The sequence below is a fragment of the Leuciscus leuciscus genome, assembly GCF_965113295.1.
Source record: "Leuciscus leuciscus genome assembly, chromosome: 4".
Classification (NCBI taxonomy): Eukaryota; Metazoa; Chordata; class Actinopteri; order Cypriniformes; family Leuciscidae; genus Leuciscus; species Leuciscus leuciscus.
The window spans coordinates 27,621,041-27,635,807 of record NC_138728.1 but is presented as its reverse complement, the minus strand read 5'-3'; the positions used below and the strand labels follow the sequence as shown (position 1 = coordinate 27,635,807).

Here is a 14,767-nt window from a genome sequence, read left to right as displayed (position 1 = left end):
TGCAGGGGTCGCATGTGGAACAGGCCCAATGGTACCACAGTGGTGGCGGCTGCCATCAGGCCCAGCAAGCTTTGGAAAACTATGAGAGGAAGGAAATCCTGTACTTTGAAAGACATCGCTAGCCGCTGAATACTTATTGAGTGTTCCGGCGTGAGCCAGGCCCGCATCTGTGCAAAGTCGATTACTCCCCCCAGGAAAGCGACTCTGATTCTGTGCCCAAGACGCTAACAGAGCTCATGCTCCGACCGGGCTAACAACAACCAGTGGTCGAGGTAGTTCATGAAGCGGATTCCCATCTGTCTCAAAGGAGAGAGAGCAGCGAGCAGCGTCCTTGCACTTTGTAAAAGTGTATGGAGCCAGAGAGAGTCCAAATGGGAGTACTGTAGCTTGGTAAGCCACCCCCTCGAACGCAAATCTCAAGAACAGTCTGTAATGAGGGGCTATTTGGATATGAAAGTAAGCATACACTGTAAGTACACTGATTTAAAAATGCATTCAAGATTTAATCACAATATTTTATTTATTTCCACATTTGTATCTTGACAATAAGAAATGATAATATTACAATTACAAAAAATTCATCCACATTTCGTCCAACATTTCCCAATTGTTGGCTGCAAATTATGCATGCAATTAAACAATTAAATCGCTTCCACCGAAGATCATCAGTTCACCCAGCTAAACTAAATATGAACTAAATTTGGCCGCTATACGAAATTAACAAAAATTCTACGGGTTCGAAAATGAACTTCAAAATCACTATGTAACTAAAAGCAATCCCACATCACAATTTTATTTACCCTATATAAACATTATTTGTATACCCTAGTCTTCAGTAGTGTTAGGGGCTCGGGGCAAATTTAAATGTTGAAATCATGAGTGCCTGTGCACTGATCCAATTGAAAAGAGCATCCACTGGTGAACTAAAGCATACCTCCACTCAAAATTACCACTAAAAATAAAAAAGACAGAATAACAAAGTAGCAGGTCCAAACCTACTCGAAGACTACACAAAACAAAACAAAAGTGTAAATACTCACATGTGACCACAGTAGTTACTTCCGCGGGAAAAATAATCCAAACAATCACTTACAACAACGGGACGGCCACATACCATTCCTCCCACACAAAACAGTTGAAGATTATAAACGTAATAGTTTTGGACGAGCCCCCAATTATGTTATGGTCAAAGCCACAACACAAAAGAGGGTCAGCACAAAATGCTCGGTCCAATAGAGGAATTTATTTAAGGACAATAATCATTACATAAAAGTGGGAGAACAGTAATCGGGAAAGCCAAACAGCCAAAATGTATAATTTTCCTGTTATCACTGTAAAGCTGCTTTGTTTTTATAAAGCACTATATAAATAAAGGTGACTCGACTTGATACTGAAGTGGACTGTGGCTAACGGACTCTGGCTGTGTGGGAGCTGTGACGAGCATGAACTAACTTGTCTGCATCTTTCGTAATTTAAAATATATTTTTAAGATGGAAAAGAGATAATAGATGGAGTTTTTTCTTCTTCTTCAGACTGTCTCATTTTTTAGTGTGGTGATCTGGGCAGATATTGTGTAATATTGGCATGACTTGCTTGGTCTATGAAACTTAACCATCCCAGTCCAGACTGTAAAGTCATTGTTGACTAAAGTTAACAGTTTCATAATTTTTTCAGTTGGCTGGCCAGATAGCGTGTGTGAGGTTCTGGTATTAGGGGATAGAATATACAGTTTGTACAAAATAAAAATCATTATGTAAGAATAAAACATGAAAACCCAACGTGTACATGTTCAGGTTTGGCTGCTTGTGAGGACATTTCACTAATTTAACGTAATAACCAATTACCACAAAATACTGGGAATTTATTAGTGCATTTATAAAAATGAAGATGTTGTAGATGTTATCCACAATTTCTCTCTCCTCAGCTTTAGATGGAGGTTCTTTCTTTGGCTTCTTTAATTCAATTCACAATTATTTGTATAGCGCTTTTCACAATACACACCGTTCAAAGCAGCTTTACAGAAAATGCATGCGCCTACATTACAAATTAGAGTGATCTGTTATCAGATATGACTGTCTTTAAATATACAGATCACACAGTTAGCTAAAAATTTATTTATTTAAACAATGTAATACTTTTAGACAGAAACAATGAGTTCATTAGATTAATATCACTTCGTAGTTGTCGCATTTTTACAAGCTGCCAGTAGAATATTACAAAGATATCCATTATTGGTCCTAATCTTCATAGGGAAGATGCCCAAGTACACTGGTTTTAAAATGCATTCAATACTTAATGACAATGTTTTATTTATTTCTACATTTATATATTGCCAGTAAGAAAGGATAATATTGCAATCACGAAAAATATATCCACATTTCCTCCAACATCTCCCAATAGCTGGCTGCCTGATTAAAGTCTTATTTTGGGAGTAATAAAAAAAACGTTTATTTTCCCAAACAAATTCCCTGAACTTCATAGTTCCTCATGTTTGTCTAGGTTATACTTGATGAACAGTTTTTGGAAGTTATCAAGTCCTTTCTCAGTATAGCTGAAGTAATGTGAAGTTAACCCATTGTTTAAATCATCCATCAAACTGTACTGATTTAAATCGTATATCATGTGATGTCCATCTAAGTATTTGATTGTCTCTCTAATTTAGGATTTCTAAGTTTCCTAAACAAACCTTCAAGGGAAGTTTTGCCCAACAATTCAGTTTTTCTAATTATGTATGTTGACAAGTTCAAAACTTGAACTTGAAAATGACAACAAAACAAGAGTTTGTTGTTTGAATTGCCATGAATTCCAAATGACCACTAGGGGTCATTGTTTCTGTTTCATGTCCACACTGTCTATATAGTGAAGCATTGTCCTTTAATTATTTTTTAAACCTTGCCATCCCCTTCTTCTTCTTGTCATGTGATTCATTAGCTTTAGTATAAATAACCCAGTGTTAGTTCTAGTCTTTGTCTGGTTTTGTACCTGTATGATCGTGTTTTCTGGTGAGTTATTGTTTTTTTGTTTTTCTCTTGTATCTCAACAATATCATTATTTTTCCTAAAATTATTGATTACTCAAAGCTTTTCAGCACCATGTATGTAGTAGCAATCTGGTAGTCAGTGGTCTGGTAGCTGTAGTTTTACATTTGGTCCTTTGACAAAATTTGAGTTTACTTGATTTTATAGACATTAAGTATTTGCCCATACAGAGATGGGTAGAGTATCCAAAAACTGTACTCAAGTAAAAGTACAAGTAATAATCTTAATAGATACTTGAGTAATGTTTCCATTGGATACTTTTTTACTCTTACTCAAGTAGCCTAGCTAATATAAACATATATATCTAATTTAAATGATTATATTATTATCATAATTATATATCTTTGTAACAAACACAGGAGAGAGAAGCATTATTTCTGTAATAATAACAAACACAGCTACATTTTGATTATTAGACAATGTCAAAATGAAGTAAACCTGCAGAGTTTTGTGTTCAAACGTGTAAAGGGAACCATGCACTGACACTGAGAAAAAAACAAGTGAAAACTCTTCACCCTCATGATTGCTACTGAACATCTGAACACAAACAACAATCTTTTTGCATCTGTTCTCCAAAATGTAATCAAATATTTCTGCATTAACTGTGTAAACTGGTTTACTTTGTCTAAGCAAAGGCATTCGTTTTCAAAACAAACAGGTCGCCGCCACTGCACAATACCCACACATTACCATGGGTTGATGGGGGTTCATTTCATACTCTGTGAACAATGGTAGCTTTTGTAATGTATAAATTAAGGTATATGTCCAAAAAACTGGTAATGTCATAATCTGTAACAGTGGTATCGTGAGTCAAACCAGTTAATTTACATGTTACCACATGTAATTTGCTTTATATGATGAACAGATTTGATTTAGGAATTAAGCTCAACTGAACCTGCTTGATGCGCGAGAACAAACCTCTTGCGCAGGCCAAAGAGTTGATGAATGTTTATGTGAATAAAAGCCAATAATATCTGTCTGCAGAGCCACAGTTTTGCCCCAGCAGTTTCACCTGTTGCTTGCAGGTCTTCAGGCTCCTTTACTGAAATAAAACAATGCTTGTGTCATGAACACTTTAATCTTTTACGTTTTTCCCTCCAAAAACAGAACAGCCTGGTATAATAAACACACTTTATTTTTCAAAGCCTGGCATAACAAATAAACTTTCGAATAGACATTCAAAGGGTAATTATTAGTCTAAAGTCAAGATAACTCTAATTCCTTAAGTTAATTAATTCTGCCTGGGGTTAATACGTAAACTTGAACACAAATAAAACTTAATTTCAAACAGGCTGAAAGTGTGAGCATATTATTAATTTGTTGGAAACATAACCAGAAATACAATTTAATTTACATTTACCTTTTAGTACGGACATACCATTATTTTGCCATTACCATATTACCATTGATCATTTACTATAAAATTATACAAGTGCAATTACACCAAGAAGTACTTTTTTTTTTTTTTTTTATAATCAAATTTCAGGGTTGTAAAAGGATGACACTCTAGCGTTTTTGTTGTCCCTAACCTCTGACATGAATAAATGCATGTCCTCTTTGTTTTTGAACGTGAAATAAAATGGGGCCCTTATTTCGTCATATTCATCCAGAAGTTTGTCACGATGTGCACGCAGTTGAGCAAGGGCATTCAGTGCATCTTCATCCTCCATGCAGACAATACGTGGTGGCAAGTATTTAAAGGAAGTAAAATAATGGCAAATGAAAAAAAAATATGCATTGCATTAACCATGCTTGCATTTTAATGCATTGTATTTTTAGGGCTTGTATTTTTATGGGCTGAAATTCAGCATGGTTGAATATTTAAGCTGTGAATATTTCAATTCAAAACATTTCAAACACATTTTCATTATTAAAAATTAAATAATCCATATTCACCTTTCATAATTTCACTTCACCAGCAAGTGGTGCAAAAGCGCGTGTTGTTGACGAAGACCAGAGCAACAGTTAGAGCAAGCCATTCATAAAAGCTCATTTACAGCAATGTAAGTGTATTTGTGATTATACTGTTTTATGTTAAATTCAGTGTCTTCACGGTTACTTTTCCTGTGTAGCCTACATGCATCTTTCTCTACCGTGAACGAGATTATAATGTTATTCCCCCGATACGGATGTACAGATCCAATGTGACATTTGAGGTTGACATATATTTCTCTTGGTTGTTTAGTTGCCTTAAATTTATATTGCGGCGATGTGCTGCATGCAGTAGGCTACTAGGGTTTCCCTCAATACTTCAGAACATATAAAACGCTTAACATAGCTTAATGGATTAATACAGTGATATAAAAGACCAAACTCGCACCTTATTGGGGATGTAGGCTGTACTATATAGGCTACAGGCAAGCAGATGGACTCAGAATATGAACTTAACGCTCAAAATTTAATGCTGAGCGTTTCCCAGTGATATACTGGCATAAAGTTGGCTTGACGTTGGACATTCGCACATTTAGGGACCGTCTCTAAAGTGTATACGACTTTGGTATACACATTTCTAACTCCGATAGCATTTGAATAGAACGACTTACAGTCATAAAACCAACTGTAAAGTGTTCATGTAGTGTCAGGCATAATGCGCACCTTTTATATTTTTTTTATATTTATTCATATAGAATGAAGTTTGCTATTGAAGTTAGAAACGTGTATGCCAATGTTGTATGCAACTTCAGAGACGGGTCCAAATGTCAAATTTTCAAGCCAATTTTAAATTTAAATTTAGCAGACGCTTTTATCCAAAGCGACTTACAGTTAAACTAACAATAGAACAACAATATGCAAGTCCTATGACCCTTCCCAGTTTAATCTAATGCAGTAGCCTATATATAGAAGAGAAGAGAAGAGAAGAGAAGAGAAGAGAAGAGAAGAGAAGAGAAGAGAAAGTGTTAGTATTAATTGATCAAGTGTTGATTTTATGCCACTATATCACTGGGACACGCTCAGCATCAATCTTTGCGCGTTAAATTAATATTCTGAGTCCATCTGCTTGCCTGTAGCATATATAGTACAGCCTACATCCCCAATAAGGTGCGAGTTTGGTCTTTTATATCACTGTATTAGTCCATTAAGTTACGTTAAGCGTTTTGTCCCGACAGAAGGGGAATCCTTGAGTATGATGAGGTATTGAGGAGAAACCGATTACAATCCCGTTCATGGTAGAGAAAGCTGATAACGTAGGCTACTACACAGGGAAAATAACAATGAAGTTATATACTGCGCATATATACTGACTGAGATAATCATCACAAAAACGTAATGCATGCTCAATTGCTATAAATGAGTTTTAATGAATGAATTGTGCTCTAACTGTTGCTCTGGTCCTTCGTCAACAACACGCGCCTTTGCACAACCTGCTGGTGAGGTCGACTAACAGCAGATGGAGAGTATACTCGGTAATCTACTGCTTTTCCTTCAGTTCCTGGATGTCAATGTTGAATTTACTGTCAAATTTGAACCACTGAATTTGTGGAAGCGAATTTGCAAAGCGAAATAATATGGACCTGTTGAATATTATAGGTTGTATTTTTAAACAGTTTGAATATTTTGGAATATTTAATTTTTAATAATGAAAATGTGTTTGAAATGTTTTGAATTGAAATATTCACAGCTTAAATATTCAACCATGCTGAATTTCTGCCCATAAAAATGCAAGCCCTAAAAATACAATGCATTAAAATGCAAGCATGCTTCTTTCTTTTTTTTCTTTTTTTTTTTTAAGTAGAGCAATTCAACAGGCTTTTTTGTTTCAAAAACATTTGCCATTATTTTACTTCCATAGTATTTGCTCTTCAGCAGCTGGTGATTTTCCATTAACCATTCAACACCTTCTCTGATGCTGCTCATCATATTGCCATTCTTTATGAAAAATATTTGAAAATTAACAGCAATCCACAATTTTACAGTTTCAGCGAAATAAAACTTTAAGAGTAAATATATGCACTGCAGAACTCTACAGCATACCTCAAGATTCTGTGGTGGGGTGACCCCCTCCAGTGCTCCTACGTCATGCTCAATTTCCCCTGGTCCATTCCTTGGCTGTAGAATAGCACAATGTGTACTGTATTTCAATTGTCCACAAGACTACAATCATGTTAACAAAATGTTAACAAAATGAGAATTCAAGTATTTGTATCAGTCCACTTTACAGAAACAAAGGTCAAGGTCCCTACGCTATTACAGGGTGTCTACAAGTGAAATGTAAGACTTTTAAGCCTTTTTTAATACCGCATCATAAAACTACAACATACATTTAGCAAGAACATACATTTAAAGCAGTACATGCCTGTAATGATCAGACTAGCTCTAGACCATTTGGCTTGGGGCACATGCTGCCCTTTATGACCCCACAGGGGTCTTTTAGGATCTTTCAAGGGTCAACCCTGGAGCAATGGGACTTACTTGGTGTGTGTTTTTAGAACCCATCTGATCTCTGTGTCCCCTGAAAGTCTAAGTATAGGATATTGTCGACTGAAAATCAGATAATAATAAAAAAAAAGCTTACCTCTCACTGTCAGTGAGGCAGGACCCAACCGCCATGGCCTCCCCAGCCCAGTGTGCAAACCGCCTTCCATGTCTGACAAAATACAAAAAGACACTACAATGAGAGCATAAAGTTGTTTCAGACTGCAGCAGGTGGTTGTCTAGTGGTCAGGGTTCTGGGTTCTGGGCTTCCAAATGGAACACCGTAAGGTTGTGAGTTCAATCCCTGGGGCTGTCACCATTCTGTCCCTGAGCAAGGCACTTTCCCCATGTTGCCTCAGGGGGGACTGTCCCTGTAGTTAGTTCACTAAAAGTCACTCTGGATAACAGTGTCTGCTAAATGACAAATAATAATCATTTGGTCCAAAAAAAAAACCATAATCAGAAATCCTACCCTCCAAGAGCAAAATTCTCCATGAGGAGTAGGCACCACCACCGCCTGATGACTGGAATGTCATGCTGAGAAACAAGCAATACCTCAATGAATACTGTGAATAACAGTAACAATAATAATAATGTAATGTGGATAAATAAGACTTAGAGCAGTGAAATCAACGGGCTCATTCAATACGATGTGCAGGGCATACTGAAACATATTAATTTTGCAATATGTTATTTTTTATAGAATAGACTGGATACAGACTGATAAAAGTCTGGTATCTTACCATAATCATGAAGACCCCACAGGATGTCATATTGAGTTGATGGGGGATATGCTGAAATGGCAAATTGCATTTCAAAAGCAAAGACGATATATATCAAACAGGACGTTACGGTGTGTTACGAAAATACGACAACGAAATACCCTTACCTTGTTTTTCATTATGATCCAATGGTTACTTTCTCCTGACGGCTTATAATATTGAATCAAGCAGAACGGACAGTGAAATTGGTCACAGCAAGAAGAGCATTTTGAATCCTTAGGGAAATAATTCCCTTCCACTGCCGTATGGATCTCGACAACATAAAACTCTCTCAAACTCTCACGACAAAATGCGCATGCACAGGCAAAACTGCTGTGGGGTAAAACTGTGGCTCTGCGGCTCTGCAGTCAGACCCTTCTCATAAAAGCCTAAATTCAATCTGTTCATCATATAAAGCGATCAAGTCTTTTCAGAAATGTTGGACTAAACTGCTCAATTCATATGGATTAGTTTTACGATCTCTTTATGAATTTTCTGAAGTATCAAAGTGGTAGTTGTGTACAGTAGCTGTCAATGGTGGGACAGAAAGCTCTTGTATTTCATCAAAAATATCTTAACTTGTGTTGCGAAGATGAAATGAGTACGGGTTTGGAACGACATGAGGGTGAGTAATTAATGACAGCATTTTCATTTTTGGGTGAACCATCCCTTTAAGAAAAAATACTTGGAGGAACTGTCTTCCTCTGGGAGCAGATATTACACTAACTTTACATATTATCAAGTTACATAATGCGTTATACAATGATTTATGTTTATTTTCTACCAAATCAAACCGACAGCTCTGAATGTAAATCATTATTGAATGTTTACCTTAGTGATTTGGGGTAAAAATAATTATAATTATGTACTGGCTCAATAAAATAACAAATCCTTTAGTGCAGTAGTATAGTAGTGTTGCTTTAACAGGAAAGAATGGACAGTGTGTGGCATTATAAGCAGATTGTGAATTAAATGACACCAGGCCACACATTCAATGCTTCTAATTACACATTCAATGCGTCCTTTTTAAACAGGTTAAGCTATCATGGCTACTGGGAAGACTTTCTTCGCCATCCTTTATCTGCTTCTATACAGCTGTTTCTGCACAGCTGAAATTGGCATTGAACAAGTCAGTCAAGTGGAGAAGGGCATGTCATTGTCTAAAGATTTTCTCCAAGGTCTCAGTGATGTGGCTGATTTTCTTTCTAAAAAAAATGAAGATAAAACTCGTGAATCACTCGTGAAAGTCCTCAAAGTGTTTGGTTCTCTTGGCAAAGTTGCAGCAAGTTTCGGCTTTATCGGGGCATTAATTAGCTTCATCTTCGCATTCATTCCACAATCGGATCCAATGCTTGAGTTCATGAAGGAACAATTTGCAGAGGTCAACCGTAAACTCGACTCTCTCTCTCTTCAAATTTCAACCCTACAAACAGAAATGGAATGGACAAATTATGCAAGCAGCTATGGCAAAGATGAGAATGTTGTCAAGAACTCCTGGGCCAAGTTAACAGAATTCATAAAGACTGCTCCTGGTGCCTCCACACTGGAAGAGAAGACCAGACTGGCTGAGAGGTTCACCACTTTCTATGAAAACACTGGCACAGAGAACAGTGTTGCTAATTTATACAGATACATCACTGAGAACAATCCTGTCAGCTTGAATAAGAATCTCTTACAGCTGATCATTGAGAAATCCAATGGTGATTTTAATGTACTAGTGCAATACACCACCTACTTCACCACTCTGATGGTTTCAGGACTAAAGTTAAATGTGTTTTATTACAAACTAAAGGGCTATGATGGTGAATTAAAGGCTCAAGAAGCAGTCACACAACTGTCCAACTCTTTATCAGCCATACAGGATGCCTTGATTGAGTGTGCTGATGACTTTGAAAAATGGGCTCTTAAGGATGCTGACAAACTTAGCAAACAACGATTCTCAAGTAGCGAAAAGCTTGCAACAGATATTAAGAATCATTTGGAGAGCAAGTTCCACTGGTTTAAATGGATAGTAATTGCCCACTCAAACGATGTTCAAAATGAGTTTACCTTTGGACAGTCAATTAACATTGATGCTCAAGAAAAGACATCAGTTCACATAATTCATCAAGATAAGGTCTCTGCTCTTGATCAAAACACTAAGAGCAACATTAAATCTAGTTTGCAAAGAGAAATGGCAATTTTGAGCATAACCCATCAGTGTGTAACAATGAAGGAAGAGCTGCTCCAAAGGTTTGGTGCTAAAGTTATCAACCAAATACAGTTTCTTCATGCTGTTAAAAAACCATCAGATTATGCACAGACAGATGTGGCGGATATTGAGCTGAGCTGTAAACCAGGAATTGTCCCCCTTAGAGACTTTAATATCTTCCTCAGAGGAAATATTGTGAAGCCTCCTTGCTCAGACGTGAATTGTAATCATGGAGAATGTAAATCCATCAAAGACACCACACAAGTATTCTGCAAGTGCCATAAGATGTTCCACGGTCCAGCCTGTGAGGAAAGCATCCAAAATATTATTGACTATGCAGCTATTGAAGGTGAAATCGATGGTATGATCTATAAGCCAGTCCCTGATCTGACAGCAATTTATTTTAGTGTCAAGGAGCTCAAAGACTACACTAAAGAAATAGTTGAGTCTGTCCGACATGACATCCAGTGGACACAAATCTTTGTGAAGTACAGCAGTGTGATTCAGAAGTTTCGCTACATCAACGCATTACATTCACATCTCAAAAACAGTACAATAACCCAACGCCACTTTGTTTCTGAAGTTGGAGCTCAGTTCACAGGTGGAAACTCTTTTCAATTTTATCTCACAGACTTCAACCACATGATGATGGGCACTGGATTTGGAGACAAACACAACATTCTGGATATTTTTCGCAAGTCACTGATCCAGGACTCACAAAGCCAGTCTGGTGAGCCAGTAGAGTGCACAAAATACTACAGTAACCAGACTGATTATTTTGTGCGCTACATGTTTGCCCTTGAAAAGGAAGCTGTTTTAGCTTGGTCAAAATATCAACTGATCACTGCAAAATCAGAGGACATTGAGTTTGTTGAGAAATTTTTTCAGGATTATGTCTCACAGCAGTGGAGACTCTTCAATAAAAATGGATGTGGCCCTCTAAAGGCTGGAGATCTTCAGAACAACCACTGCGAGAAGCACTACCACAGCACAGCACAGCAGCAGGTGAAAATGAAATGTGGAGGATCATACAAGCCCTTCCCCGAGATCGTGGTGTGCTCTGGTGGGCAGTGGAGTGCCCTACCTGTGTGCTACGCTGAGCAGGTAAACGGGCGAGTTGAGTGCAAATCTGAAGGTGGAGCCACTGTCTGCAAGGCCTCGTGCTCACCTGGCTGGGGCTCCGCCACACACCCTCTGCCAGCTGAGTACAAATGCTCATAGCCGCCCTGTTCATCCTTCATACCACACAAGTGTAACGACTGCACACAAAACAGTGTTTGTAAGGACAATGAGGTCTGCACTGGCTCCTTTGGCACATGTCGAGACGCATGCCTGGTTAAACCCTGCGGAGTGAACGCCAAGTGTTCCTCCTCCAATCACGACAGAAGCTGCACCTGTGTGAGCCCATGGAAAGGAGACCCATACCAGGGCTGCAGGAGTCAGGACCTCTACTGGGTTCAGACCGAAGGAGTTCCCAGCAGTATGAAAACTCTTTTACGTTACATACACTCGCATTAGATTAAGCTGATTCTTAATTTTAATTAATTTAATTTTAATCTGCTTATGTCCATGCTTTCAAATTAATGTATAGCATCACAAATCATTACATCTTTAAGCACTTTTATGACAGAGCTTCTTCTTACAGTTCCATCTCTACCTGATCCCATGTAATGGAATTATAAAACCATGTAACTGAATTACAATGGAATTTACTGATAAGCACAGAAAACTGTAGGACAGATCATTTAGGGGAAAAATCAGTTGTGCAATTTATCTTTATGCTCATCTAAGACAACATCATTGTATCTTCAAGCTAGAAAAAGCTCCTCTCAATTCATTGGGCTTTATTAACCCATAAATCCTTGTCGTTATACAGATGCTGTTCTTTCTAAAACCCAACTTGCCGTGTGCAAAGCGATCGGACCAGATGGTGGGTGGCACAGTGGATTTGTAAAGAATCAATACTGCAACTATGAATATGACTGGAAACCGTATGGGGGAAAAAGCTATGAGGTAACTCAGTACAGTGCATTATATTTATATTTTAAACACTAAAGATAACAAACACATGCAGTACAGTTAAGTAGATGTCTGTAGTGAAGGAGATTCACCTCTATCCTATTTCTTTAGAACTTAAATTACTGTGTTAATAATCTGCAGGTTCTTGTTGATCCATGTGGAGGGCGTGGTTGGAAGTGAATGGAGGGGGCACAATGGGACATGGTCTCGTATGACACATCAAAGAGGTTTCAGGGACTCAAATACTACGTGTGTAGGTTAGTACCAATACAAATACAATTCAAAATGCTCATCTTGGAGAGAAAAAAGTTTTATTGAGATTACAATGTCACTTTGTGCACGTCTGTGATGGTGTGCTAATGTGCTCTTTGTCACCCAATAGTGGGAAGAGTGATGGCCTTGTAGGGAAGCTTTTCAACACACGAGATGGGTTTATGTGCCATATTGCCAGGTACGGGAGTACCAGGGATGGAAATTTCTATGCTCTGGTTCCACAACCATGTATCTGAAGACACTTCACCGTGATTCACCGTTCAGTGCTTAAGTTTCTCTAGTTCCTTTTTCAAGCTTTGATTTGGTGGAGGTGCAGTATTCATCTTTCGAAAGACAGACTGAACCTAAATGCACAAATGGAAAGAAGTAGTCAGCTCTCGCAAAACATTTAAGCAACTGGCACTAACACATACGGTTATTTTTAGTAATTTTTACAGTTGTGTTAAAGTGGGATCTTTTTAGGATTAAAAAGATTTCTAAAAACGTATTCAACATTATTTATTTATTTTATTTATCCTTTATTTTACCAGGATAGTCCCATTGAGATATAAAATCTCTTCTTCCAGGGAGTCCTGGCCAAAATGGCAGCACAGAAAGTTTCACATAAACAACATACAAACATAAAAAAACCTCAGAATCTTTCATAAAATTTTGTCCAGCACTCGAAATAACAACAAAAGCTACTTAACCAAACATACACACGTTTCCCTTAAATTGGTCAATAAGAGATTTTTAAAAACTTTTAAAGAGGGGAGTGCTTCTATCATTATTATACTCTGCAGCTCATTCCATAACCAGGGAGCATAGGAAGAGAAGGCAGTTTTACCAAACTCTGAACGTACTCTCGGAACCTTTAAAAGCAATTTAGCACTAGATCTAGTGCTATAAGTACAGGTGTAATACGATAAAAGACGACAGATATAAACTGGTAGTTTTCCTAACAATGCCTTAGCAATAAACATCAACATGTGTATTTTTCTCCTTTGAAACAAAGAAGTCCAACCCACCAATTCGTACAAGGTACAATGATGAGTGCGTGAAGAGGCACTCGTCACAAAGCGCAAGGCAGCATGGTACACACAATCCAACTTTTTTAGAGAAGATGAACTTGCATGCATATAAATCACATCACCGTAATCTAATACAGAGAGGAAACAACTTTGAATAATTCTCTTTCTTGCTTCTAAAGGAAAACATTTCTTTAAACGAAAGAGGAAACCCAGTTTTGGTCTAAGCTTTTTCAAGAGATTTTCAATATGTACATTAAAACCTAATTTTTCATCTAGCCATATGCCTAAGTATTTATAACCATTTACTCTTTCTATACAGTCCCCTTCTAAAGTTAAAATCGGGCAATCTGTTTTAATGGAACCACGGGTGAAAAGCATATAATTTGTTTTTTTTTGTGTTTAAAACCAATTTCAAGTTTGACAATGACAGTTGCAAAGACCGAAAAGAATCTTGCAGAAACTCTATGGCTTGGTTCAAAGAATGTGCTACTGTGTAAATGATTGTGTCATCAGCATATAGATGAATTCTAGCTGGGGTTATCCCACAACCTATGTCATTGATATAAATAGAAAATAAAATTGGTGCTAAAACAGAACCCTGTGGGACACCTTTTTTAATTGTTTGTTCTGCTGATATAAAATGTTCAACTGAGACACATTGAGTTCTTTCAAATAAGTAATTATTAAACCAATTTAGAGCTGTTTCACTAAAACCCACACAACTAAGTCTCTGCAACAGTAGTTTATGATCTACAGAATCAAATGCTTTGGAGAGATCTACAAATAAAGCTGCACAATGCTGTTTACTATCCAAACATTTAATAATATCATTAGTGACCAGCATGGCTGCAGTTATAGTACTGTGACCTGATCTAAAGCCTGACTGAAATTCATTTAAAATGTTATTTTCAGTTATAAACTGTTTTACTTGATCATTTATAAAAGATTCAAATACTTTTGCCATCACTGACAACCTTGAAATCGGACGGTAATTATTCATCTCAGATGGATCACCACCTTTTAACAAAGGTAGAATCATAGCTGATTTCCATGCACGAGGAA

General features: G+C 37.3%; 3 protein-coding genes across 3 annotated transcripts in view; 1 reads left to right on the top strand and 2 right to left on the bottom strand.

Annotated features, from left to right (window-relative positions):
- LOC309497632 (uncharacterized protein) overlaps window positions 1-14,767 on the bottom strand; it is a 189,176-nt gene that overhangs the window by 39,074 nt on the left and 135,335 nt on the right. The window lies entirely within an intron of this gene.
- Window positions 1-14,767, bottom strand: part of LOC309497657 (uncharacterized protein) — a 105,078-nt gene that overhangs the window by 61,112 nt on the left and 29,199 nt on the right. The window lies entirely within an intron of this gene.
- LOC309497627 (SE-cephalotoxin-like) lies at window positions 2,886-13,190 on the top strand. Its single transcript, XM_082167905.1, has 5 exons — window positions 2,886-3,002; window positions 9,247-11,883; window positions 12,280-12,416; window positions 12,564-12,679; window positions 12,805-13,190. The coding sequence occupies exon 2, from the start codon at window positions 9,258-9,260 to the stop codon at window positions 11,622-11,624; it is 2,367 nt and encodes a 788-aa protein (XP_082024031.1). The 5' UTR covers window positions 2,886-3,002; window positions 9,247-9,257; the 3' UTR covers window positions 11,625-11,883; window positions 12,280-12,416; window positions 12,564-12,679; window positions 12,805-13,190.

What these genes read in the sequence shown, in the direction of transcription:
- LOC309497627 (XM_082167905.1), top strand. Translation starts at nt 9,258, where the DNA reads ATGGCTACTGGGAAGACTTTCTTCGCCATCCTTTATCTGCTTCTATAC.